At 48.6% G+C, this 27,774-nt stretch overlaps 1 protein-coding gene across 1 annotated transcript in view; it reads left to right on the top strand.

Moving 5' to 3' along the window:
* The window catches only part of TMPRSS9 (transmembrane protease, serine 9), a 70,386-nt gene continuing 42,963 nt past the window's right edge, over positions 352 to 27,774 (top strand). Inside the window, exons 1-2 of the mRNA XM_021084183.1 lie at positions 352 to 991; positions 24,670 to 24,836. Of these exons, the coding sequence (XP_020939842.1) occupies positions 24,695 to 24,836 (142 nt within the window). The 5' untranslated portion in view covers positions 352 to 991; positions 24,670 to 24,694. The remainder of the gene's footprint in view (positions 992 to 24,669; positions 24,837 to 27,774) is intronic.

Here is a 27,774-nt window from a genome sequence, read left to right as displayed (position 1 = left end):
AAGGGATTGATAAATATTGTTGGTGATTGTGGCCACGTATCACACTGAAGTAAACTGTCAGGAACGGGGAACTGGGGCCAGGTATGTGGGTATTATCTTCACAACTTTTCCATAAACGTGAAACTTCCAAAATTAAAATTCGTTAGCGGAGTTCCCGTTGTGGCTCAAAAGGTTAATGATCTGGCTTGTCTCTGTGGTGTTGCCAGTTCAATTCCCAACCCGGTGCAGTGGGTTAAGAAGCCAGCATTGCCCCAGCTGTGGCATAGGTCGAGAATGTGGCTTGGGTTCAAACCCTGGTCCAGAACTTCTATATGCTGCAGGTGTGGCCGGAAAAAAAGGAGAAAAGTTCATTTAATAATCACTGGGAGTTCCCAGGTGGCTCAATGGGTTAAGGATCTCATTGCCATTGCTGTGGCGCTGGTTAGAAATCATAATTATTCACACAGAACCCCTCCCCAAGCTCTTTCCTACCCTGAGCATCTGCTCTCACAGGTCCAGGGCACACCTCCCCTGCCTTCTGTCCAGGGTCATCTGCCCAGGCCAGTGCCCTCCACCCAGACCTCACAGACCTTGCGCAGCTCCCGAAAGTCCGAGGGTTCAGAACCCACCTCCCCACATGGCTCTGGGAACGGCGTGCCCACTCCCCTCCCCTCTGCTGGCCCAGCCCTTTCACACAGGGGGCCTTCATGGGACACACCTGGGCTCCCACAACCCCACTGTCCTTTCAGAGTCCCCCCCCACACACCGCAGGGTGTCAGAGGTGGGGGAGGGCCTGGGTGGGTCGCAGGGGTGCAGGGGAAGGGGCGCAGTGGGGGGCTGTCATGGGAAGCTGGGGAAGGCGGCGCCCCCAGCTCAGGTGAGGCCGGGGTGAGCGGGAGGGCGGGGCCTTCACTGGTGCCGCCCCCAGCCCCGCCCTGTCCGCGAGGCTTTAGGCTCCCGGGGTCGGTTCGCTGCGGGAGTGGGGCCGCGGTGCAGCGTCCGGCAGAGCGCGGTGAGTCTGGCGTCACGAAAATGAGGCGGCAGCCCTCTCCCTGCGCCTGGCTTCGTCGGGTTCTCGCGGGGGACCCGTCAGGCTGTGTAGACGCCGCAGGTGGTATAGATGTGGTTCGGGCTGTTGGACGCGTCGGACTGTGTAGACGCCCCCCGGGGTTGTGAATGAGGCCGGGCCCTGTAGACGCAGTCGGGTACCCGGGGTTTGGGGGGACCCCGAGGGCTCCCTGTCCCCGACGGCCACTCTCCCACCTTCCCACCCGGTAACTCGGGTAAACCCGCGGTGGTGCCTCTGCAGGAGCTGCGACAGGCGGTGGAGGGTGGGGGTGGCAGGAAACCATGGACCAAGACTGGGAGGTTTCTGGGGGTTTGCTGAGGGGACCCTTGCTTACCTCCCTGTGGCTCCTCTCAGGCAATCCCTTGCTTGTGAGTGAAAATATAACAAGGACTTGGGGGTAACAGTTTAGGGAGGGTGTGGTCACAGGGCCTTAATTTTGGGTGTGGGTCGTATGGGGGAGGGGCCGTAGAGTCAGTTACCTGGGGCTGGAAGCTTCCCCCACTCTCCCCCTACCCATTGCTGGGGAAGGTGGCTGCCCAGGGGTCCTCCATGGAGGGCCCTCCTGTCCCTGTCTCACCTGGGGTCAATCTGGGGCTCCCAGCCCAGGTGTGGTGTGTTTATAGTTGTGAGTGGGATTAATTGTAGGGCCAATGATGGATTGCCTATGGCTGTGTGTGGTTGTGTCCTTGCCTGTTGGTGTGTGTTGTGTGTGTAACTAGTATGTGACTACACATGTGTGTCACAGTAGTGTGTGGCTATGTGCATGATCACACTGAGATCCTGTATGATTTTGTGTGTATGTGTATGGGCCCTGCTTCCCAATTTCCTTGTTTGGGAAGTAGGGACAGGAATTCCTGATGCTCCACAGGAACCCCCAGGACGCAGCATGTACCCTCCTGTGCCACCACATCAGGTGTCACCTTGGACCTGCCCACCGTGTGGGACAGTGGTGGACAGGCCCCGAAGCCCAGCCTGGGTGAGATCCATGTTGTTCAAAGCACACTTGGCCAGATTCTGAATGATTAGGATACAATGTGTGGAGCTGGGAGAGACTTCACACAGATGGGCTGGGTGGCTTTTCCTTTAAGTGGGCACCCAGCTCAGCACAAGGCTGCGTGGAGTCGGGTCCACCTCTGGTACTGCAGCCACTGGTGCAGGCAAGTGTCCATCCTGGAGGAGGACGTGGGGGCAGAAGTGGTGGTGCCAAGGTCTGGGCATCTGTTCCTGTCTGTGGAGTAGAGGGAGGGGAAAGAAACTGGCAGGCAGAGCCTGTGGCCCTGTGGCCCTGTGACCGGTGTGTGGGGAGCAGGGGCCTGAACCCAGGTGTGGACACTGAACCCCCTCCCTTTGGCCACCCACCATCCGTCTTCCTGCCATGGGTGGGCTTTAGAGCTCTTGGTCCATGTCCCTAGGGCTCCTCTGTCTTACCTGGATAGCAGTGTCCTGGGGGAGCCATACCCAGTTCATGATGGAGAACCACCCAAGGCAGGGGAAATTCCTGAATTCTAGGACTCTGTGTAAGAAACAGGGGGGACAAAGAGGGAGACAGAAACAGAGACAGACAGGAACAGAGAGACAGAAATAGAGATGCAGAGATAGAGATACAGAGACAGGAACAGAGAGAAAAAGAGACAGGGAGACAGAGAAGATAGCTAGGGACGGAGGCGGAAAAAGAAACAGAGAAATAGACACAGAAACACAGAAGAGACAGGAACAGAGAGAAAAAGAGAGAGACACAGGAGACAGGACAGAGACAAGACAGACCCAGGGAAAGAGACACACAGAGACAGACAGAGATTGAAACAGAGATATAGAGAGACAGATACAGAGACAGGGAGATAAAGGTAGAGAAAGAGGGAGAGATAGAGAAGAGATGGTTTCTCCGAGCCTCAGTTTCCTGATCTGTAAATTGGGGACATCGGTGCTGGTCCCCACCATGGGAGTGACATCAGGGCTAAATTAACTGTCACAAGTCTGGGAGCCCCACAGAGGTTTTAGGCATGAACATTCTGCCTGTGACTTGTTCTCTCTCGCATAAGCACACCCCAGCCACAGAAAAGTGGGAGGAGGGAGAGATGGCTGTTGCCAGTTCTTTATTTTAGTATACATGGCTCTAAAATTAAGGTAGAGGACAACGCATGCTGGGTTGCTGGGTCACATCTGCCTCAGACATTGTTGTATTTCCCATTTTACCTCTACTAATTCGGAGAATGATTTCAGAATCGTCTTCATTGCAGAGACGATAACCCTTCCCCCAGGGTCTCCTAGTGTTCAAATCTTGCATGACCACAGCACAATGATCAAAACCAAGAACTTGACATTAAAATGACCATAGGGAGTTCCCATTGTGGCTCAGCAGGTTAAGAACCCAACTTGGTAGCTGGTTTGATCCCTGGCCTTGCTCAGTGGGTCAGGGATCTGGTGTTGCCTTCAGCTGTGGGCAATGCCACAGATGGGGCTCGGGTCTGGCATTGCTATGGCTGTGGCATAGGCCAGCAGCTACAGCTCTCATTTGACCCCCAGCCTGGAAACTTCCGTATGCCACAAGTGTAGTCCTAAAAAAAAAAAAAAAAAAAAAAAAAAAAAAAAAAAAAAAGGGAAATGAGCATTAAACACTGTCAAATGTCCTTTTTCTGTTCTGGGATCCCATCCGAGATCCCCTACTGTGTTTAGAACCTGTGTTAACTGTACAAGTCATAAGTGACTGGAGGTTTCTTTCTTTCTTTTTGCTTTTTAGGGTTGCACCTATGGCATGTGGAAGTTCCCAAGAAGGGGTCAAATCAGAGCTTCAGCTGCTGGCCTATGCCCCAGTTCATGGCAAACCTGGATTCTTAACACCTTGATTGTGGCCAGGGATTGAACCTGCATCCTCATGGATACAAGTTCGGTTCGTTTCCATTGAGCCACAATGGGAATTCCTGGAAGTTTCCTTTTTCAATCTTGTCTTTATCCGTTTTCCTGGGTATCACCCATGTTTATCAGTTTCTGGCTTCAACGCCCCACCCCCACCCCCACCCCGAGTCTCTGACTCCCTTTTCCTCTGTGCACGTTAAAAAGCTACAAAAACATGAGATAGCATCACTGCAAATAGTTTTCTCACAAACACCTCTTCCCTTGAAAACCTAACAAAAAGTCCACAGACAAAAAGGGAAAGAAAGAAAGAAAAAAAGACCAAGCTTATTAAATTTCCTGCAGACTTGCTGAGTGATTTATTTCATGAAGTGGGGGCAGTAGGGGAGGGGAGGTTTCCTGGCTGGATTTGGGCCTGAGGCGCAGGACCAGGAGAAATAGGAGAGGCTGCAGGGCAGACAAGAGATGCCTGTTCCATAGACCAGTGTGCTGCTGTGGAAGCAAAGAAGGGGAGATAAACGGGCTGGAAAACTGTGAGCACCTTGGATTAGTGGTAAGAAACAAATTAGGGAGGTGGGCGAAATGTTGAGACTGAGGAAGAGAAAACACTTTAGGAGCCCCAGGAGCAAAGCCAAGGTGAAGTTTGGGGTTTTACTGAATGAAGTTGAGAGTTGACCCTGCTTGGAAAAAAGTGACCCCAAGTGGTATATTTCCCTTGGAGAGGCTGAACTGCTGTTTGAAGCAACTGGATAAAATCAGCCATTAATGGGGCATAGGCCAGCAGCTGCAGCTCCGATTTGACCCCCAGCCTCAGAACTTCCATATGCTGCACCTGCAGCCCTAAAAAAAAGAAATAAATAAAAATACAAAAGACAAAAAGAATTTGGCTATTAAAGGCAAGCAGAGGATTCAGGGTGGGGCTTGTCGTGGGGGGCGGTGGCTGCAGGGGAGGATGCCGGAAGGGAACAGGATGGGCTGCAGAGAAGAGTGTGGTTTCTGAGAAGGAGAGTGGAAAGGTCCTGGGGCCTGCCTCATGTATCAGCTCTCAGTTGCTGCGTAACAAATGGTCCCCCAAATTAACAGATTAAGACAGGCATTTATTATGCCAATTTCTGTGGGTAAGAATTTGGGATGTGTTACAGAGGAGGGGGGCAGGTCCTGGCTCAGAGTGTCTCAAGGATGTTGTAGAGCACATGGCAGCGGGGCTGCCTCACCTGAAAGCTCGACAGGGTGGGGGAGCTGCTTGAGCCTCCTCACTGCATGGCTGCTGGTCCCTCGCACGAGGGCTCAGGAGGGAAGTCCTCTGTGCCTTTTACAACCTCAGATGACTCAGCCATTTCCTCTGGGATTTTCTATTTTTTAAGCATGAATCAAATGCAGCCCACACTGTAAGGGAGGAGAATTAGGCTCCACTCAAGAGAGGCGAGGCAGAGATCTGTGGATCTTTAAAACCCATGACCTTGGGCAAGTTCCACAGCTCCTGGTAGCCTCCATTTCCTCTTCCTTTAGAATACAGCCAGTCTTGTAGGTGGGTTGTGGTGCTAAGTTAGATAATGAAGGTAAATGTTGTTTAGTGCAGTGCCTGCCAGGTAGAACATGCTTGTTGACTTTTTTTTTTTCCCTAATCTTTATGGCTGTACCCTTGGCATGTGGAAGTTCCTGGGCCAGGAAATGAATCCAAGCCACAGCTGTAACCTATGCCACAGCTGTGGCAACATCAGATCTTATAACCCACTGTGACAGAGTAGGTAAAACCCACACCTCTGCAGTGACCTGAGCTGCTGCAGTCAGATTCTTAACCCACTGCGCCATGGTGGGAACACTGCTTGTTGACTTACTTATGCTGAAGGTATTTTTCTCTAGTACATGTCTGTTCTCTCAAGGGACGATATACCAGCTATAGTCACCAAACCAGAACTCCTGGAGCTGTGAAGTCAGGTTGGGGAGTGAGGTAACTTGCTCTCTCTGTCCATCCTGGGCTGGACATGCTCTTTCGCTGGCTCCCCTTCCAGTAGTCAGCCACTTCTGCAAAAGGGGCTCCAGGGGGATCCAGGCTTGGCTCCTTGGCAGAAACCATCTTACCTGGTTTTCCCACAGGTGCAGCCGGCACAGTTCAGGGGAAAACCCACAAAGCGGGGGATGCAAAAGTGGAGGTGATAGGCGTGAGGGTATAGACAAGCTCATCAGGCAGATGCAAAGGCCCTGAGGCAGGACAATGTCTTGTGGATTTAAGGAGAGGCTGGTGTGGCCAGAGCAGAGGGAAGAGCTGAGGACAGACAGCCGAGTGGGTGGGACCAGGTCTCTCAGGGCTTTTGCCCTGAGTGAGAGCTGGGGGAGGCCCGTGCAGAGGTGGACAGGGCCTGAGTCAGATTTCAGCTGGCTCCCCGAGGGTGCCATGTCGTGGAAGCAGCCAGCCCTACTGAGGGGCCTGGGAGATCTCTGTGTAGCCCAGTGTAGAAAGCATGAAAGTGACCTGGTCCTACAAGGATCTTGAAGGAGGAGCTGATGGCATTTGCAGGCCAACTGATGGAGAATGTGAGAAAGGCATCAGAATGGCCATGGGGGGTTGTGGTCTGAGTGGGCATAAAAGTGGAGCTTCCATCTGAGATGGGGAAAATGGGGGAACAGAGATTCCGGGGCTGAGAAGGGGTGTCGGACTGGTGGGAACGAATTATCCCCAATTTGGTGGCCTGAAATAACTCCTGTGTACTATGTCAGGATCTCTGTAGGTTGAGTCTGGGTATGACTTTGCCAGGTCCCCTCCCTGCTCAGGGTGTTTCAGGGCTTCGATGGAGTGCTGGCTGGGCTGTGTTCTCATTCCAAGGCTGGGCTGGGGAAGGATCTATTTGTAAACGCCTGCTGGTTGCTGGCGGATGACCACAGTTCTGGCTGGTGGACACCCTTAGCTCCCAGAAGCACCTGCACTTCCTTCCCATATAGGTCCCTCCAACATGCTGACCTATTCACCAGACCAGCCAAGAGGGTCTTTTAGCCCAAGTCTGCTAAGATGAGGGTCCTATATGATGTCATTTAATCATGACGGTGACATCCCATCACCTCGGCCATGTCCTATTGCTTAGGAATACACCACAAGCCCCACCCACACTCAATGCAGGGAGATTAGACAGGGGTGTGAGCACCAGGAGAAGGTCATCTTAGGTCACCCAGAAGGAGGTTCCAGTAGCCAACTGAATGTGAGTCTGGAATTTAGAGGATGAGTCTGGCTTGGAGATGTCAGAGATGTTATTAAAACCACGGACTGGAATGGGGCAAGGTGCATAGCTGCAGGTAGTCTGTGAAAATATTTACTTTTTCTTCTTGAAGTGGTCTCCTTTTTAAACCTAAAAAGGAAGCTTAATCGCTGACATGCACAAACAGCAAACAAGTAAGAGTGGAACTGAAAAACAAACTGGGTAGAAAGCCAAAGGGTGCTATCCATTCATGAATGTCCTCCAGGGCCCAGGCTAAGATGAAGCAAGCAGGACACTCACCTTGGGCCCAGAGTTTAAGTGGATGCCAAAAAACTCTAGATCTAGAGAAATGATATTATAGTGCAATCTTGGAAATATCAGGTGAATGCGGAGGAATTCTGGATATGCCGGGTATCAACGTTTTAAGCAAAGATGGACCTGGGCAGGGCCAGGATGGGGAGAAGAGAAAGATGCTTTGGGCGTATGCAGGATTGATCCTGTATTTTTTTTTTTGTTGTTGTTTTTTGGCCACCCCTTGGCCTATGGAATTCCCAGGCAGGGATCAGCTCCCAGCCGTAGCTGTGACCTAAGCCACAGCTGCAACAATGCCAGATCCTAAACCCGCTGTGTTGGGCCAAGGTTCAAACCTGAGTCACAGCACTCCCAAGATGCTCCCGAGCCCACTGTGCCACAGAGGGAACTCCTGGATCCTGTCTGTATGTAAAATGTTGATATTCTGTGGGTCGTAAGAGTTTTTTGGTGTTATTTTGATTTTTTACAAAATGTTGCGTAAACTATCATTTTTCCTCCTTTTTTTTTTGGCTGCCCCTTGGCATATGGAAGCTCCTGGGCCAGGGATCACACCTGAGCTGTAGTTGCAACCTCACTGGGCCAGAGATTGAACCTGAGTCCTGGCGCTGCAGAGACACCGCCAGTCCTGTTGTGCTGCAGTGGGAAAATCCTATTGCTCTTGTTGCAAGGGATTTGGTGCCCCAACCCCCCTGCCCTGGCCTAGCGTCCTGCAGCTAAGGTTGACTCTCTCTGGAAACAGGTTCTGGCAAGTGTTAGCATAGCTTCGAAGGCACGCTGGGCTTAAACTGAGCCTCTCTGTGCAGGTCAGGAGGCTGGAAACAGACACTTTCCCCGCCTCATTCACAATCACAGCTCAGTTCTCAGGGCCCCTTCCTTGAAAAGCCCTGAATGTCTCCAGACTTTCCCTGGCCTGTGAAAACAAAGTGGGAGGAGGGTGACCAGATGTCCCAATTTCCACGTTAAAACTGGAAGCATCCCAGGTGACCTGGGGTGACTGCCACCCCACATGGGGGGTGGCTTGCTCAGTGTTACCCCATCACTGCTTGGCTGAAGCCATGAGATGACAGTGGTGTGTGTTTCTGGGGAGGGGAGGCTGACGGAGCCTCTGGTTCAGCTGATATCTCAGTGCTGACCATTGGCAGTCTGGTTCTGCACCCTCTTGGTGCTTTGGTCATGTCACATAGCCCCTTCACTTTCTGTCCCTGGACGGGGGTGGACACTTCAGATCTTTGAGCAGGTACAGATCCTTCTGGAAGCTTTCAGGGATCATTCTGGTAACAGGGATGGCGTCTTCCGCCTCCACTCTGTCTTTTCTGCCTATTGCACAGTCATTCTTTAGATCGGCCTGGGTGTTCTCATGTATCTCTCAAGCTCAGGTAGTAACTTATCTTTGGACGTTGCTTTCAGAAAAATGAATTATGCCTCATCCTGTCAAGGGCGCTCTCTCAGCCCGAGGTCACCGCGTGGAGCCAGCAATCGTCTCTTCTCTTTTCTCTGATTTCTCTTAATCGGCTATCTTCCCTCCTTCCTGCTCTGCTTTTGTATTCCACCCTCAATCTTTGCAAAAAAATACAGAAGTAAAGCACATTCTAGAAGATGTTTTGCCATCTGAGATTAGAGGCGTGAAGGATCTTCTTGAAACTTCCATCCCTTTGCCTCTCTCTTCAGTAAAGTGCCCACCCGTCTGAGCCAGGCTGTCTCCATTATGTTTGAGTGAAAGGCGAAAGATACATTGAAACAGGCAGACTTGTTTTTTGATCTACCCAACACCAAATGATTTGTCTGAGGCACCTTTAAAAAAAATAAACAAAAAACCTGAAGTAGACTTTACATCTTGCTCAGAAATTTATTTCAATTTAGAAATGTGGATGTTTGGGGAAAGTCGGGTTTCAAATGGACTTACGTTATGACTAAAGAGGGATAATTAGCTGGCGATCAATCTAGCCTTCATCTTTTGAGCCTCAACATTAGATGGAAAATAAAGCAACACAGAGACGTTGCTACTTGGAGGGTCTTGGTCCATTTTCTGCAAAGCCAATAAGCACACTCCCATTTCACCTTTGGTAAAAGCATCAGCTTTTCACTCAAGCAAGAAACACCTTTTCTGTGCCAACCATTTGCAAAGACTTTGCAGGGAGATGAGAGGAAGGGGCAGGTGCAGAAGGCTTTTGCAGGGACTGCAGCGTGGGTTTAGTTTACAAATAGTTTGACACGCTTTGCCTTGTGGCCACTTGTGTCATCTCATCAAGATTTTGCCCCCAAGGGAGGCCAGTTGGTGAGAACACAGACCTCCCCCGAGGCTCCTTGGTCTCCAGGGACCCTTTTCAGAGGTGGAGGACAAACTTAGGAGGGAGGTCCTATCCTGACCGTGGGCAGTGCATGGGTCTGCCAGGCCTCATGGGAATGGGCATCCCATGGCATGCAGAGGTGACGCCATCTAGGATTCAGATAAGCCTGACATGGTGTTGATTAAATGGTCTCTTTTTTACAATGGCTGATAAAGTGGGTGAAGGCCTGTCGTGTCCTTGTAGAAGTTCCTGCTCCCCACTTTGGCTTGTCCAACAGCCGTAAATCTTGATCTCATAAGAGACACAACCCCAACTTTTACCAGGTCAAGCAAAGATTGGCTCCTGTGCCTGGGCGGTCAAGGATCACCTGGCCCCAGGAAGGGCTGGGTCACTCTTTACTGTCCCTGAGGTCCTTCCCTGGTTGTGACCCCCACCTCACAACATTCACCAAGCCTCTTCCTTCCTAGGGGAGGCCAATGAGGCTGCCAGTGCCCCAAGCCTAGCCATGGCAGCTTAGGAGGCCCTCTGGGAAGACTTTCATCCTGCCTATTATTAGTTAAAACCTATGAAATTGATCATATCCTGTTCTTGGGTACCTAAAATGACAGTTTCGTATAGTTGAAATTCAAGGAAGAAACGTGGTTAGCCACCTTCATTCATATGCAACCCTTTGGACAAATCACTGATGGGGATGAGGGGTGGTTATGATTGACAGGCCTGGGTCCTAGGGGGCAATCATCAAGAGGGATGGAGGGGGGGTACTGTGATTGGTAGGCCTGGATCCAGTGTGGACGAATCACTGATGGGGATGGAGGAGTGGTTACTGTGAGTGGCAGGCCTGGGTCCAGTGAGGACCAATCACTGATGGGGGTGGACACCGAATACTGTAATTAGCAGGGCTGGGGGCCGGCTGGGTGGGGCATCATGACTAGGGTGGGCCTTTCCCCAAAGAAAAGGATTCTAGGAATGCAAAAGAGGTTGTCACTCATGTGCCATAGAAAATTAGAACCAAAGGAACAAAACTGATCAGGGACCAGACAGGAACTGAAGCATTGAGAGGTTCACTGCTTTGCTCGGGGCTAGAGAACGAATTGGGTTGAAGCCATAATGTGGTCCTTGGTCTTCCAGTGATCTGCGTTCCTTCTACCTGACGAGAGGGGATGGTGGGGGAAGGGCAGGCCCATTGTCAAGGTGCTCATCCTACAAAAGATCTGCCCAGTGCCCCAACTCAACACACAGCTCTCTTCTGGGTCAGCGCTGAGTAGCAAGGCCCACAGAGAGCCTCTATTAGCAAGTGGGCCTATGGGGCTAAACCCAGGCGTGGGCAGGGCCGATCTCTGTGGAGGCTCCAGGGAAGAGTTGGTTTCTGCCTCTTCCACCTTCTAGAGGTGCTGCATCCCTTCCTCCATCCTCACAGCCAGCAGCGTGGCATCTCCCGTCTCTCTCTGCCTCTGTCCCTCCTGCCTCCCTCTTATGAGGACCTTGTGATGACACTGGACCCCCGGGGCATCCAGGGTCACCCCCACCTCAGGGGCCTTAAAGAAAAGTCTCCCTGTCACGTGAGATGACACATCCACAGATCCGAGGACCAGGATGGAGACGTCTTCCAGGCATTACCCTTCCTGCCACAGTATCCAAAAAAAAAAAAAAAAAAAAAAAAAGCCATTTCTTGGAAGTGCCTAGAAATACTGTCAAATGTTTCAGACCAAACATTCTGCCTTTTCTGAGCTTTGCTTAGTTCCAAGGCTGATTTTGGAGCCTGATTTTTATCTGCCCTCCACCAGGCCTGCCAATGGCTGGATGAGGTTTCTCTACCCTTCGGGGAGGCCGCACCGGGGTCGGGCCAGGGCACGAATGCACTGGTGTGTGGGGCTGGGGCTGGGTTGGCAGGAGGCCTGGCCTCTCCTGAGTCTCTTCATTTGTTCACAGGTACTCAATCTTGGCCTCCACGTCTGGATGTTTCTGTTTGTGAACAGTTCTCCCTTCTCACATCTCAGTTTCCAGGACGTATCAGGTCCCCTCTCTCTCTTAATTCCCTTCTGTTTTTAGTGCGGTAAATTATACACAATGTAAAATTTGCCATCTTCACCATTTTCAAGTGCACAGCTCAGTGGCATTAAGCACATTCACATTGTCTTGTGACCATCCCCAGCATCATCTCTAGGACTTTCCCATCTTCCCAAACTGAGACTCTGTCCCCATGAAACACTGACTCACCAGCCTCTGCCCCACCATCTCCTTCCTGTCTCTGTGGATCTGACTCCTCTAGGGACCTCCTGGGAGTGGAATCAGACATTATGTGTCCCTCTGGCTTCTCTCACTGAGCAACACGTCCTCAGGGTCCATCCATGGTGCAGCAGGTGTCAGAATCTCCATTTTTTAAGACTGCATCACATTCCTCTGTATGGATGGACCACGTGTTTTTACCCATCATCCATCAATGGACACTTGGGTTGTTTCTACCATTAGCCACTGTGAATCATGCTGCTGTGAACATGGGTGTGCAAATATCTGTTTGAGACCCTGTTTTCTATTCTTTGGGGTGTACATATGCCAAAGAGTGAAAGTGCTGGAGCATATGGTTCTATGTTTAATTTTTTGAGGATCCTCCAGGCTGCTTTCTAGTCATCTGCACCCTTTTGCGTTCCCAGTACAAGTGCACAAGGGATCTGGTTCCTCTCCTTCCTTGCTGACACTTGCTATCTTCTGGTTTGGGGTGATAGCTGTTCTCCTAGTGTGAACTCTCTCTTTTCAACTCATCCTTCATGAGGCCGTGGGGGCTGACTGCAGGGTCAGCAGCCACAGTCCCCACGTAGGACCTGCTCTTACTTGTGACACCAATTGCAAGTTCAGGGATGTTCCGTATGAACTGTGTCCTCCCTTGAAATTTGCATTAGAGTCCTGACCCCCAGCACCTCAGAAGGTGACCTGATTTGGAAATATGGTCTTTGCAGATGTCGTGAAGTTAAAAGGAAATCAGGGTGGGCCTGAAGCCAATATAGCTGGTGTCCTTATAAAAAGGGGACAGTTGGACACAGACACACATGGGGAGAAGGCCGTGTGAAGATGGAAGTAGAGAAGGAGTGATACAGCCACAAGCCAAGGGACATCAGAGATCACCAGTGACCCCCCAGCAGCCAGGAGGGAGACTGGAACAGATCTCTCTTGGCCTCAGAGGGAGCTAGCCCTGTTGATCTGCTGACTTCTGACTCCTGGCCTCCAGAACTGGGAGATGACAAGTATCAGTTGTTACAGCTGCCCCGGGAAACTAATGGGGTGGGGTGTTTTCCCCAAACCACCCTGGGGTTTGACAGTTCACTAGAAAGACTCAGAAATCACTAAGAGCTGTCACAATCACAATTACATCTTTAAGATTAACCATAACAGCAGTTCCCATCGTGGCTCAGTGGAAACAAATCTGACTAGTATCCATGGGGATGCAGGTTTGATCCCTGACCTCGCTCAGTGGATTAAGGATCTGGTGTTGCCATGAGCTGTGGTTCAAGTCCAAGATATAGCTCGAATCTGTTGTTGCTGTGGCAAAGGCTGGCAGCTACAGGTCTGATTCTACCATTAGCCTGGGAACCTCAACATGCTGCAGATACTGCCCTAAAAAAAAAAAAAAAAAAAGTTGTAACAGTCAGATGGATTAAGATTATGGACTAACATCAGCCAAAAAGGAGTTGCCATTGTGGCTCAGTGGCCTAAGGACCTGACCTTGCCTCTGTAAGGATCGGGGTTCAATCCCTGGCCTTACTCAGTGGGTTAAGGATCTGGCATTGCTGTGGCTGTGACATGCGCCAGCAGCTGCGGCTCCTATTCAGCCCTTAGCCTGGGAGTTTCCATATGCTGCAGGTATGGACCTCAAAAGAAAAGAAAAAAATATCAGCCAAAGAGAGAGACTCACAGGGCTGGGTCCAGCTGTCTGAGGCCCATCTGGCTGTTAGCACAGAACACTGAGACTGGGGGATCCTATACAACACACATTATTTCTCATGGTTCTGGAGGCTGGAAATGCAAAATCAAGGCACTGGCAGGTCTGGTGTCTGTGAGGCCTGCTTCCTGGTTCATAGAGGGCTGTCTTCTTACTGTGTTCTCACGTAGTAGAAGGATCTAGGGAGCTATCCTGGTTCCCTTATGAGGGCACTAATCCCATTCAGGGAGCTCCACCCTCATGACCTAATTGCCCCCAAAGAGCCCACCTCCAGATAGCAGCATGTGGGGGGTTAGGGAATAGAAATTCAGGGGAATACACAAACATTAGTCCATTGAATCGGGAGAATCAAGTCATCAACTGAAGTTCTGATCCCCTTCCTGTGCAGTCAGGGCACATCCTTCTGGTCAACAGGCGACAACAGGCACAGACTGTTGCCAATCAAGACAGCTGCCCCAGGCTCCAAGGTCTGGGGCTTTCACTGGGCACAACTGATTTATTCTAAGTCATTGATGGACCTCAGTCTCCCAGAGATCACTTCCCAGAACCAGAGGCAAAAGCCAAAGTTTTTTCTTTTTCTTTCTTTTACTGTGTCCACAGCACGTGGAAGTGCCAGGGCCTGAGACCAAACCCAAGCTACAGCAGTGACAACACTGGATCCTTAACCCACTGAGCCACCAGGGAACTCCCAAACCCAAAGTTATGACTCCCATAAGGAATATCTCTCCCCCCTTGAATCCCCACCCCTCTCTCTTCCTGATATATTTGCCTTCTCAGCTGCTGCTTAAGGAAAAACTAAGAGAAGGCAGGCATGATGGCCCATGGTGCACAGATGAGGTTTTGCTCTGGGACAGAAAAACCCAAGACGTGGGCTTCTCTTCCTGGGAATGCCAGGATCCTGGCGGTTGACCTCCATGCTATGAACACTGCTGGGGGGCTAGGCCCAGAGATTTGTGTTTTCCATAGAGTATCAAGATCCCAGTGACTACAGCACTGAAATCAGTGCCTGTCCAACTTGATATAACATGGATGGTTATCTCTGTGTCTTTGCCTATAAAGGCTGCATCCAGGATTTTGGTGTGAAGCATATCCAGTATCATCAGTTCTAAGTATTTTATTAATTTAGCTATAACTTCTTAGAATCATTAATTCATTAGAAGTGATTTTTATATTTTCAATCGTGATTTCCTTGTTATTTCTAGTGATCTGATTTAATTGCACTGTGGTGAGAGAAGTGGTCTGAGATTGAGCTTTGTTGATATTTGCTTTGTGGCTACTACATGGTTAATTTTTGTAAATAGGCCAGGTGTGTATGAAAAAGTAAGTTTGTTCTCTAATGCCGAGAATATATAAGTCCTTTAAACAAACTTGTGTCGTATTTTGCTATGTGGTACATATGAGTTTAGAATTTTTATCTCTTCCATTTTGTGACTTTCGCTTTTTACAAGAGACCACTTAAAGCACTTAATAGCTTAAAAAAAAAAGTCTTACCTGATAAATTCTTTTAGCTTGTAAGATTAGTACTTTTGTACTTTTTCTCTTTTTCTTTGTTTTCCTCCCTTTTCCTTGCTTTCATATCTTTTTCACTCTACTTATGGGAACTTATCCATTTTAATTCTCTTATTAAAGTTACCCTTAAAATGTTATCACAGACACTTAACAAATGTGGAATTTGTCCATAGTCTCTCCTTTTTTTTTTCTTGAACCTTAATGTCTTTTCACTGCAACCATCCCTTCTGTCTTGTGTGCTAGTTCAGCGTTGGTTTTTTGTACACCCACATTGCTCATTATTAGTATTTTATATACATAGAGCTTCTTTATATGTTCCCACATGTACACCAGTGTCTGGACTCACAGAACTACTTCTCACATTTTTCCTCTTAATTCAATTTTATTCTTCCCCAGATACATTCTTCAGTAGCTTTTTCAATGAAGGTCTGTTAGTGGTAAAGTTCTCGGTCTCTTCCTGGAAATGTCTGAATTTCATTTTCTTCCTTGACTAAGTTGGTTTATGCATATAATTGTTGGTTGACCCATTCCCTCCCACCAATCTGAAGATATTCTTCCCTCACTTCTGATTTCTTTTCTTTCTTTCTTTCTTTCTGTCTTTCTGTCTTTTAGGGCCGCACCGGTAGCATATGGAGGTTCCCAGACTGGGATTTGAATTGGAGCTGTAGCTGCTGGCCTATGCCACAGCCACAGCAATGCAGGATCTCAGCTGAGTCTGTGACCTACACCACAGCTCACAGCAAGGCCAGATCCTCAACCCACTGAGCAAGGCCAGGGATCAAACCCATGCCCTCATGGATGCTAGTCAGATTCATTAACCCCTGAGCCATGATGGGAACTCCGATTTCTTTTATTTCTGATGAGAAATCTGATGTCACTCTTTTTTTTCCTTCTTTTTTTCCTTTTCTAGGGCCGCTTCCCGCGGCATATGGAGGTTCCCAGGCTAGGGGTCGAATCGGAGCTATAGCCACTGACCTATGCCCAGCCACAGCAACGCGGGATCCGAGCTGCATCTGCGACCTACACCACAGCTCACGGCAATGCTGGATCCTTAACCCACTGAGCAAGGCCAGGGATTGAACCCGAAACCTCATGGTTCCTAGTTGGATTCGTTAATCACTGAGCCATGACAGGAACTCCTGATGTCACTCTTAATCAGCCTTCTGTTGTAAATAACCTATCTTTTCTTTCTAATAACTTCCATCATCTTTCCTCTGTTTTTATTCTGTAGATCATAGTGCTTTTCTTGCCCTTTTTCTTTTTTTCAGTCTTTTTAGGGCCATACCTGCAGCATATGGAGGTTCCCAGGCTAGGTGTCAAATCGGAGCTATAGCCACTGGCCTACACCACAGCCACAGCAACTGCCAGATCTGAGCTGTATCTGCAACTTACACCACAGCTCACGGACAAAGCTGGATTCTTAAGCCACTGAGCAAGGCCAGGGATCGAACCTGTGTCCTCATGGATACTAGTCAGGCTTGTTTCCACTGAGTCATTACAGGAACTCCCATAGTGCTTTTCAGATCTGAGGATGCATGTCTTTCAACCACTCTGGGAAATTCTCAGCTAATTTCTCTTAAAATATTGCCTCTCTCCCTTGTCTAGTTTCTCCTTCTGGAACCCCTATAAGATATAGAGTGGTACCTTCTGTTCTATCTGTGCTATGTATCAATTAACCTCTGTCACAAGTTTTCCCACTCTTCTCTTGCTGCAATCTGGGTAACAGATCTATCTTTTGAGTCATTTATTCTTTCTTTTCTTTTTTTTTTTTTTTTTAGGACTGCAGCCTTGGCATATGGAAGTTCCCAGGATAGGGGTTGAATTGGAGCCACAGCTGTCAGCCACAGCCACAGCCACGCAGGATCCAAGTCATGTCTGCAACCTATACCACAGCTCATAGCAATGCCAGATCCTTAACCCACCAAACAAGGCCAGGGATTGAATTTGTGTCCTCATGGATACTAGTTGGGTTCATTTGTGCTGAGCCACGGTGGAAACTCCTGAGTCATTTATTCTTTTTTTCTTGGCTTTTTAGGGCCACACCAGCAGCATATAGAGGTTCCCAGGCTAGGGGTCTAATCGAAGCTACAGTGGCCAGAGCCACAGCAACACCAGGTCCCAGCTGTATGTGCGACCTACACCACAGCTCATGGCAATGCCAGATTGTTAACCCACTAAGTGAGGCCAGGGATCAAACCCACAACCTCATGGCTCCTAGTTGGATTGGTTTCTGCTGCACCACAGTGGAAACTCCCTGAGTCATTTATTCTTTATTGACCTGCATCTGTTGTTTAACTCATCTACTGAGAATTTAATCCTAATGACTATAATTTTCAGTGTTAGAACTTCTACTTTCTAAAAAGTTGTACCCATTTTTTTATGAGATCATTTTTCATAGTTTCCGTTATTTTATGTCTGAAAGAATTTCAAACAGATCTGTTCTATAATCTAGGATAGTTTCACGTTCTGAATGTCTTCACTCAGACATGTCTGGTACTGCCTTCTTGTGTCTGCTGACTCTTTCTGTTAGTGTTTTTTTTTTTCCCTCTAGTGTGTTTTGCACTGTTGGGTTGCAAGCTTATTCTCAGCGTGCTTTTATCCGTGGGGATTCTGCAGAGCCTGGGATGAGGGTGTTTTTCTCTTGACAGATTTTGTTTTACTTTGTTTTTCTGCCCTTCACCCATTGGGTTCAACTTTTTAAAAGCAGAGGAGTAGCTGGGTTTTCTTGGCAAAAAATCACTCTGGCTCCAGTGTGGATTATGAAGTGGGGGGACCAAGTCTTGGCAACTATTCAAATTTGAGGTGGTGACAGCTTGTACTAAGCAGTGTGGATAAAGACAAGTGCTGGGTGCTAGATCAAGGGTCAGCACACTACGGCCCATTGCCTCTTTTTTTTTTTTTTTTTTGTCTTTTTGTCTCTTTTAGGCATATGGAGGTTCCCAGGCTAGGGGTCCAATCGGAGCTGTAGCTGCCAGCCTATGCCACAGCCACAGCAATGTGGGATCCAGGCTGCCTCCAAGACCTACACCACAGCTCACAGCAGTGCCAGATCCTCAACCCACTGAGTGAGGCCAGAGATCGAACCTGCAACCTCACAGATGCTAGTCAGGTTCGTTAACTGCTGAGCCACAATGGGAACTCCTCCACTGCCTCTTTTTTTTTTTTTTTTTTTTTTTTGTCTCTTGTTGTTGTTGCTATTTCTTGGGCCGCTCCCGCGGCATATGGAGATTCCCAGGCTAGGGGTTCAATCGGAGCTGCAGCCACCGGCCTACGCCAGAGCCACAGCAACGGGGGATCCGAGCCGCGTCTGCAACCTACACCACAGCTCACGGCAACGCCGGATTGTTAACCCACTGAGCAAGGGCAGGGACCTAACCCACAACCTCATGGTTCCTAGTCGGATTCGTTAACCACTGTGCCACGACGGGAACTCCCTGCCTCTTTTTTGAAAACACTCTCATGTGTGTTCATGTACCTAGTGCTGCTTTCATGACATCATAGCAGGGTTGAGTAGTTACAACACAGCCTGTGGGACTACAAAGCTGAAAGTGCTTCCTCTCTGGCCCTTTTTGCAGAAAACGTTGAGTGACACCTGTTCTAGAGAAAACTCAGGGTATAGAATCTGCAGGACTTAGTGCTGGATTAGTCTGATGGGGATAAGTTCACTCGTCCCTAAGTATCTGAGGGGAATGGTTTCAGAACCACTCGCCCCCAATACCCAAACCCGCATTTGCTCAAATCCCTTATACAAAATGACTGAGCATTTGCACATAACCTATGCACATCCTCCTGTATACTTTATATCATCTCTAGATGACTTATGATACTTAGTACAATGTAAATGTTGTGTAAATAGCTATAACTAGAATATAAAGGCTATGTGAATAGTTGTAGGCATGTGGCAATTTCAAGATTTGCTTTTTGGGACTTTGTGGAATGTTTTTGTTTTTGTTTTTGTTTTTCACCTGAATATTTTCTGTCAGCTCCTAGTTGAAGTTGTGGCTATGGAGGGCCAACGTTAAGTGAGAATTCAGGGCTTGGGCAACTGTGTGGATGAGAAGTTTTGGAGAAAGAAAAGTAGTTTAGTTTTGGACAGATTGTGTTTTGGCGTTACCTCTGTTGGCCTGGAATTGAGGGGTTTCCCGAGATGTGGGACTTTTCTGGGACTGAAAGCCCCGGGAAGACTGAGACAGTTGGTCACTCTAAGTGTTGGCAAGATATTGATAGAGTCAAGATGGGAGTTTGAAATGCGTTCTAAATTTGCTTGAAACTAAACAGCTCTCTGGTGCTGAGAGCAGCCCCTGGCCAATAGACAGATGGAAAATGGGACTCAGCCCTACAACCACGAGGAAGTAAATTCCGTCAACAACAGGGAGCTCAGAAGTGGATCCTTCCCCAGTTGAGCCTTCAGATGAGAATGCAGCTAACACCTTGATTGCAGCTGAGTGAGACCCTGGGCAGAGGAAGCACTAAAACATGCCAGAATCCTGATGCTTGGAAACCTGGATGAATGAGTGTGTGTTGTTTTAAGTGGCTACATCTATGGCAATTTGTTATGCAGCAGTAGATGACTGATACACTTCCTCGAAGATGACCCTTACTTGGTCCCTCCTGCCACAGGGATTTTACCTATTTTGTTCTTAGCATGTGGACACCTGTTGATTCCAATGGGAATTTACTGGATTCTTCTTTATCCTTCAGAATTCAGTTAACTCATCTCTCCATCAGGAAGCCTCCCCTAACCCCCCTCTCCAGGTCAAAGTTTCCTTCTTATAGACACTCAAAAGCCCCATGGAAAGACACATCTCTCCTTTCCAGCCTTTATTGTAGCTGCCATTTTAATTTACTTGGGTCCCTGTCACTAAGATTTACGCTCCATGAGCTGAGAATTGCAACTGTCTCATTCAGGGCTGGGTACCCAGCACAGAACAACCAGGCCTGGCCCAGCGTAAACGTCGGATTGATGGGAATGGAATGAATGGTGCTTCTATATTCAATGCTAAATAGCAGTAGGGGCCCTCCTGTGCTCTAATGATGGTGATGACAAGACAATTTAGAGAACACAGGAATCCTTAGAAAACCCATGGGGTTGGGGGTGGCAGGGGTGGCTGGGGTTGAATGAACACAGTGTGTGTGTTTGGGTGGGGGGGTCAGTGAGCTCATATACTAAATTTGAGTTTCCAGCCCTAATCACAGAAGTGAATCTCGGTGTCTTTGTCCCTAAAACATTTCATCAAGTGATTCTTAGAGATTCTCTGGCTCCTCAGAAGGCAATTCAGCTCAAGTGTAAGAATAAAGGGGTAAGTGTTGTACAGACTTGCCCCCCTACCCCTGCCACCCCAGCACAGCTCCCCTTTCTCACCAGCTCTGGATGGTGGCAGTGAGGCGCAAAGTGGCTGTTCCTAGCAGGGACATGTTACCATGATAGGATGGGACATTTGGCTGGGCCCTAGGATGGGATTCCAGGCTTAACAAGAAATATAAGCAATTCAAACAAATAACAAATACTTTCTTTTTTTAGTACAACTATTTCCTAGATTTTAGACAAGACTATTAGAGAGTCAGGGTTCTCCAGAGAACTAGAATCAGTAGCCTGGAGAGAGACAGAGACTGAGAGATTTTAAGGAATTAGCTCATAATCCTTGGAGCTAGCAAATCCAAAATCTACAGGGCAGGATGCAAACCCAGGGAAAAATTGATGTTGCAGCTCAAGTTCCAAGGCCATCTGGAGATAGAATTCTCTCTCCCTTAGGGGGGACCTTGGTCTTTTCTCTTAAAGCCTTCACCCGATTAGATATGGCCCACCCACACTAGAGAGACCATCTGCTTTACTCACCATCAACTCATTTAAATGTTAATTATGGATTTCCCTTGTAGTGGAGCAGGTTAAGGCTCTGGAGTTGTCACTGCAGTGGCTTGGGTTCAATCACTGGCCTAGGAACTTCCACACTCCACAGATGTGGCCAAAAAAAAATGTTGATTACATCCTCACAGCAGCTTCTAGAATCATGTTTGACAAAACTCCAGCACCATGGCCTAGCCCCATGGGACACACAGAATCAACCATCACAAGGTTTTTTATATCTACTTGATCTAAAATCCATTTCGCTAGGTGTCCTGTATTAGATCTGCCACCCAGGCCTGCCACCCATCCCTGTGGGCCTCCGAAGTAGCTCCACTCCCACCAGAAAAGCACTTGGCTGAGAGAGCACCTTTGTGGACCCCTGTCTGGGGAAATAGAGCAGGATTGCTCCCCCACTGCCTTCTCTGTGGTGCTCACATGGGGAAGAGTGTGTCGGAGGCCAGGTATGAATCATTTCCCTCCCACAGGCATGAAGCACCCTCCCCAGGCTCGGGGGCAGAAGGGGAGGTGATGAGATTCTGCACCCACCCACCCCAAAGAAAAAGGCTTTTCTGCAGGCTAAGAACATGCTGGGTTTGGCATAAAGGTCTGTTCAGGTCTTAGGAACATAAGAGAATTCTCCAGCAGGGAGCTGAGTGTGGCTTAACACATGTCAGACTCTCTGAGTTTTATGTGGTGGAAACCAGCTGCCTTACATGAATTTGCTGGCTCTTGATATGGAGCTGTTCCAGAGGTGGAAGTGCCGGAGCTCAGCCTATCCCCACCTCTCAGCTCTGCTTCCTTGGATCTGAGGTCCTAAGTCCCTGGGCCCTGGAGAGACAAAGGTCCACCAGATCAGGAGGTGCATTCTGCCTATTCGGCAGGGGAGAGAGCTGGAGGCCAGAGTTGTTAAGTCACACACCTTTTTTTTTTTTTGCTTTTTAGGACCACATCTGTGGCATATGGAAGTTCCCAGGCTAGGGGTCAAATCAGAGGTACAACTGGTGGCCTCCACCACGGCCACAGCAATGTGGGATCTGAGCCGCATCTGGGACCTACACCACAGCTCATGTCAACACCGGATCCTTAACCCACTGAGCAAGGCCAGGGATCAAACTCACATCCTCATGGATCCTAATTGGGTTCGTTAACCGCTGAGCCACAGAGGGAACTTCCTGAGGCCAACATTTTACTTTCAAGTAGGATTTAATGGATGAAGGAGTGTCATATGCACTTCCTATGCCACCTGCTTAGTGGCTTATATCCATGCAGTCTATTACCTCTTGGTGTTTGTGAGTCAGGAGCCCAGGAATAGCTTTTGCTGGATCTGCTGTTCATGGTCTCCTTCAAGTGTGCGATCAAGCTATCAGCTGGGGCTGCCATCTCATCCAACATCTCAGCTGGAGAAGGATCTGCTTCCCGTCTCACAGGCTTGGGGACTGAATTTGGTTCCCTGTGGTCACAGGACCGAGGACCTCAGTCTCTTGCTGGCCAGTGGCCAGAGGCCTCAGTTAGCACTGCCACATGGAGCTCCCCAAGGAGACAACTCAGCAAAGCCAGTGAGAGAGGGGTCCCCCACCAAGACAAGCCCTATAATCTGATGGAATATCACCCCGTACAGGTAATTGGGTCCATTCCATCAGCTTTGCCCTAGTCTATGGATCAGAAGCAAGTCACAGGCCTGCTCACCCTGGGGGAGGGTGGGGTGGGGCAGAAGGGGGACCTTCAGGAGGCAGGTCATGGCTGCCATCTTGGTTCTGTCTGCCATGGCGTGCATTCCACCTCTCAGGCTGGCAAGCATTCCAGTTGTGCTTAGTGGACCACTTTACTGCAGTACAACATTTCCTGTGCCACCCTGGAGTGAATCCACCACCCCCCCAGCAGCAGATGGAGAAGGCTACTTTGCCAGCACCTGCATGGTGACACCGGGGCAAACTCTGGCATTTACATTTGCAAATCCTCTTGCACATCAAAGCATTCGTGGTGACCTATCAGCTGGGGACAGCCTTATGCAAGAATGGGCAAATGTTTCTAATGGGCCAGAGAGGAAGTATGCTTAGCTTTGCAGGTCAGATTTGTCTCTGCCTTGATTAACCAACTCCACCTCAGCATCATGAAGGTGGCCAAAGATGTACATAACCCTGGTTTTCTCAGACTTGGCACCACTAATATGTTGAGCTGGATTGTTCTCTGTGGGAGGCCATCCTGGGCACTGTGGGTGTTGAGCAGCATCCCTGGCCCCCACCCCTCAAATGCTGGGAACAGCCCTTCCGCCAGGTATCACCAGAGCAGGCAACATTGCTCCCAGCTGAGAACCACTGATGCCACCAAATGGGCATATCTGTGTCTCAATAAAACTATTTATAAAAACAAGGCATGGGGCCAGCTGACCTTGGACTCAACATTTACCTTTAAGATGAGGTCAGTACGCACTGGGATTGTGTTGCCAGCCACAATGCATTTAGAAAATGGTTTGTGTTCTTTCAACCAACTTGGAAACCCAAACACAATGCTGGGGACTATCCCACAGGGTGTATTGGTCCCACAAGTGTCTGTGTGTCTTGTGGGTGTTCTGTGATGAGCATTTTCTGAGGAGGTGGACAAATGTGGAATCTTGGGGAAGAGCTGGTTGCAGAGAGGATGGTCCATGAATGCCATAGAAGAGGGTCTGTAGCTAAGGGTGCAAGAGGTCAGGAGGGCTCTCTGGAGGATGAGGCTGCTGCGGACACCCCGAGAGTGGAGGTGGAGTGGTGGATGGTGGGGCCTGGTGGGGAGGATTCCGCAGACACCCCCATGTCACCCTGGTCCCATCATGAGAGAAACACCAGACGGACCTCCAGAGATGGACATTCCACAAGATATTAAGACTGCTCGGGCATCACAAAGTGAGAAATTCATAGCCCAGAGGGGTCATGAGGAGGTCTGACAGCTGAATGTCACAGGGGATCCTGGGTGGGAGACGGAGAGGGACGTTAGGGGAAAACAGAAAATCAGAACACACTGTGGACCTAGAGTGAGGGCAGCTTGAGTAACAGACATTTATTCTCTCGGTCTGAAGGCTGCATGTCCTGGATCAAGGTGTCAGCAGTGTTGATTTCAGGGGTGTGGGGGTTGGGGGGGCTTGCCCAACAACACTACAACCCTCTATTACTCCTTCCTCCCTCCCTCCCTCTTTTTCGGCTGTACCTGTGGCTTGCAGACAGCCACCTCCAGAAGAAGCACAGCCCTCTATTCATTAATTATTTTTTCCTTTCAGCCATACCCGAAGCATGTGGAAGTTCCCAGGCCAGGGATCAAATCCAAGCCACAGCTGCTACCTGTGCCATAGCTGCAGCAATGCCAGATCCTTAACCTTCTGTATGACAGCAGAAACTCCCAGACCTCTATTATTTAGACTTCTGCCTCCAGTACTATAAAGTCATAAATCTGTATTCCTTTAAGCCTTGTTACAGCAACTGCAGGAAACTCATGCATATTCTTTCCAGCAAGGGACCCACAGGGAGCCCATTTGCATCAGTCCAGCCAGCAATCATGTTGAATCTGTTTTTTGACTGTTTGGGTGGAACCCTCTGATGCCTAGGGTGCAGTTGATGGCTGTCAGGTCTGCACAAGGAAGACCCTTGCTTAGGGGAAGAGAAACTAAACGCCCCCCTGCTCTGATCTTGTTTCTCTGTCTCTTTTCTCTTGGTTTCCAGGTCACTGCTCCCGGGTCTGGGAACCATGGAGCCCACCGCCAGTGACTTACAGCTGGTGCCCGGGGCAGCCAAGGATGTCGAAACTGCAGGTGTCACATGCTCCTGGGCTGCCCTCTCAGCTGTGGTGGCCACCAGCATCGTCATTGTCACCCTGGGAGTCCTCATGGGTGAGTGGCCATGGGCTTGCAGGGGTCCACACAGCAGGTGACTTGCAGAAAGTCCCAGAGCAAAGGGCCAGGCAGGCAGGCCATGAAGGCCCCCCAAGAGCAAAGCAATTGGGCTGGCTGCCGAGTATGACTGCACTTAGTTCCAAGATGGGCATTGACGTAATACCTGTGTATTTCAGGTGTCCCATTGCCTGGGTTCTTAAGGAAGAGTCATAGCTGGGGTAAAATGGAGACCAACAGGGAAACAAACTTTTTAAAAACTCTTGAGAAATTTTAAAAGTAGTAGAAAGTATAAGAAATTAACCATAGTTGACTTTCCCGCCTCCCACAGTCAACGGTGGCTCCCATTCCATATTTGCTTCCAGTGTATGTTCATATTGTTTACAGTGGAACATACAAAATGATGACCCATCATGAATGATGTTGGGCTGAGTAATAAAAACACACAAAGGAGTTCCCTGGTAGCTCAGTGGGTTAAGGATCCAGCATGGTCCCTGCTGTGGCGCAGGTTCTGTCCCTGGCCTGGGAACTTCCACACACCATGGGCTCGGCCAAAAAGAAAAGAAAACAAGCACCCACACAAAGAAAGCTCTTTTGATATTTTGGTAGAAGGATCCACAGACCTCTACTGACTGTGCAGGGTTCCAGGGCTGTCCCATACCAGTACTATCAGCACAGTAGCCCTGAGCCCCAGCACTACTTAGATTTCATCCATTTTTTTTTTTTTTGGTCTTTTGTTTTTTTTAAAGGACTGCACCCATGGCATATGGAGGTTCCCAGGCTAGGGATCCAACTGGAGCTGTGACTGCTGGTCTATAATAGCCACTGCAATATCAGATCCGAGCCACGTCTGTGACCTACACCATAGCTCACAGCAATGCTAGTCTAGACCACAGCCACAACAACGCCAGATCTGAGCCTCGACTCCTACCTACACCACAGCTCCCGGCAGCGCCAGATCCTTAACCCACTGAGCAAGGCCAGGGATGGAACCTGCATCCTCATGGATGCTAGTCAGATTTGTTTCCACTGAGCCACAACAGCAACTCTGACTTCATCCATTTAAATTAAAAAACTGGTAAAATTGAGTTCCTCTGTCTCCACCAGCCATGTTTCATGGGTGGCTTGTGGCTTCTTCAGGGGATGGCTCAGATCTAGAACCTTCTGTCATCACAGGAAGTCCAGCTGGGCAGCCCTGCTCTGGACAAGGCTCCTGAGATGATAAGCTTCTTAGTTCTGTGTCAGGATGTGAAAGTCACCTTTCATGTGTGAAATGATGATGGTAACAAAAGTATAAGTTAGCCATCCAATGTGGGTTACCCCAATATTTGGTGGCAGTGGGTTAAGGATCTGGCAATGTCGTGTGTGTGTGTGTGTGTGTGTATCATATAGATATGTATCTGGAATAGCTCACAGCCTGGCATGGCTGATGGACTCCCCCTGGTGGCTCTGGGGGGAAGTGCAGAAAGTGTGTGTGTGTGTGTGGGTGGGTGTGTGTGGGTGTGTGCGTGCGCGCGCGTGCGCTCACGTGCGCACACACATGTGCTCACACTAGGGAGAGGCAGGAGACAATTTCACACCTCCATTATATAAGTCAGGTACATTTTGGAAAAACACCTAGATATAATCTCCAGGAAGTCCTCTGAAATCAAGGCAGGCTTTAAAGAAGCACTTAACATTTATTTATCTTTTTTTTCCAATGAATTTTATTATATTTATAGTTGTATAGCCATCATCACAACCCAATTTTACAACATTTACATCCCAAACCCCCAGCCCATCCCTCCCCCTCCACCCCCACAACCTGTCTTCTTTGGTAGCCAAAAGTTTTTCAGTCAGTGAGTTAATTTCTGTTCTGCAAATAAGTTCATTGTATCCTTTTTCAAGATTACACATTTAAGTGGTAGCATATGACGTTTGTGTCACACTGTCTGACTAACTTAGCATGATAATTTCTAGGTCCATCCATGTTGCTGAAAATGCCGGTATTTCATTCCTCTTTATGGCTGAGTAATATTCCATTGTGTATATGTACCACATCTTTATGCACTCCTCTGTCGATGGGCATTTAGGTTGCTTCCATATCTTGGCTATAGTGCTGCAATGAAGATTGGGGTACATGTGTCTTTTTGAACCATGATTTTCTCTGGATAGATGCCCAGGAGTGGGATTGCTGGAGCAAATGGTAATTCTATTTTTAGTTTTTTGAGGATTATCCATACTATTTTCCGTAGCAATTGGACCAATTTACATTCCCACCAACAGTTTAGGAGGGTTCCCTATTCTCCACACTTCCTCCAGCATTTGTAGATTTTTTGATGATGGCCATTCTGGCTGGGTAGGGTGGTACCTCATAGTAGTTTTCATTTGCATTTCTCAAATAATTAGATAGTTTTGATGAGTTTTTTGGCCATCTGTATGTCTTCGGAGAATTGTCTGTAGCTCTTCTGCCCATATTTTGATGGGACTGTTTTTTTTGTTTTGTTTTTTGTTTTTTTGTATTGAGCTGCAGGAGGTTTTTATGTATTTTGGAGATTGATCCCTTGTCAGTCTCTTCATTTGCAAATATTTTCTCCCATTCTGTGGGTTTTCTTTTTGTTTTGTTTAGGGTTTCCTTTGCAGTGCAAAACCTTTTCAGTTTAAATAGGTCCCATTTGTTTTGTTTTTGTTCTTATTGTCATAACTCTAGGAGGTGGATCTGAGAAGATACTGCTTTGTTTTATGTCAGAGAGCATTTGGCCTATGTTTTTTTCTAAGAGTTTTTTAGTATCTGGTCTTATATTTAGGTCTTTAATGCATTTTCAGTTTATTTTTGTGTATGCTGTTAGGGAGTGTTCTAAATTCACTGTTTTATACATAGCTGTCCAGTTTTCCCAGTACCACTTATTGACGATACTGTCTTTTCTCCATTGTATATTCCTGCCTCCTTTGTCATAGA

The sequence above is a fragment of the Sus scrofa genome, chromosome 2 (genome assembly GCF_000003025.6).
Source record: "Sus scrofa isolate TJ Tabasco breed Duroc chromosome 2, Sscrofa11.1, whole genome shotgun sequence".
NCBI classification, from domain to species: Eukaryota; Metazoa; Chordata; class Mammalia; order Artiodactyla; family Suidae; genus Sus; species Sus scrofa.
This window is presented reverse-complemented; position numbering and strand designations above follow the sequence as displayed.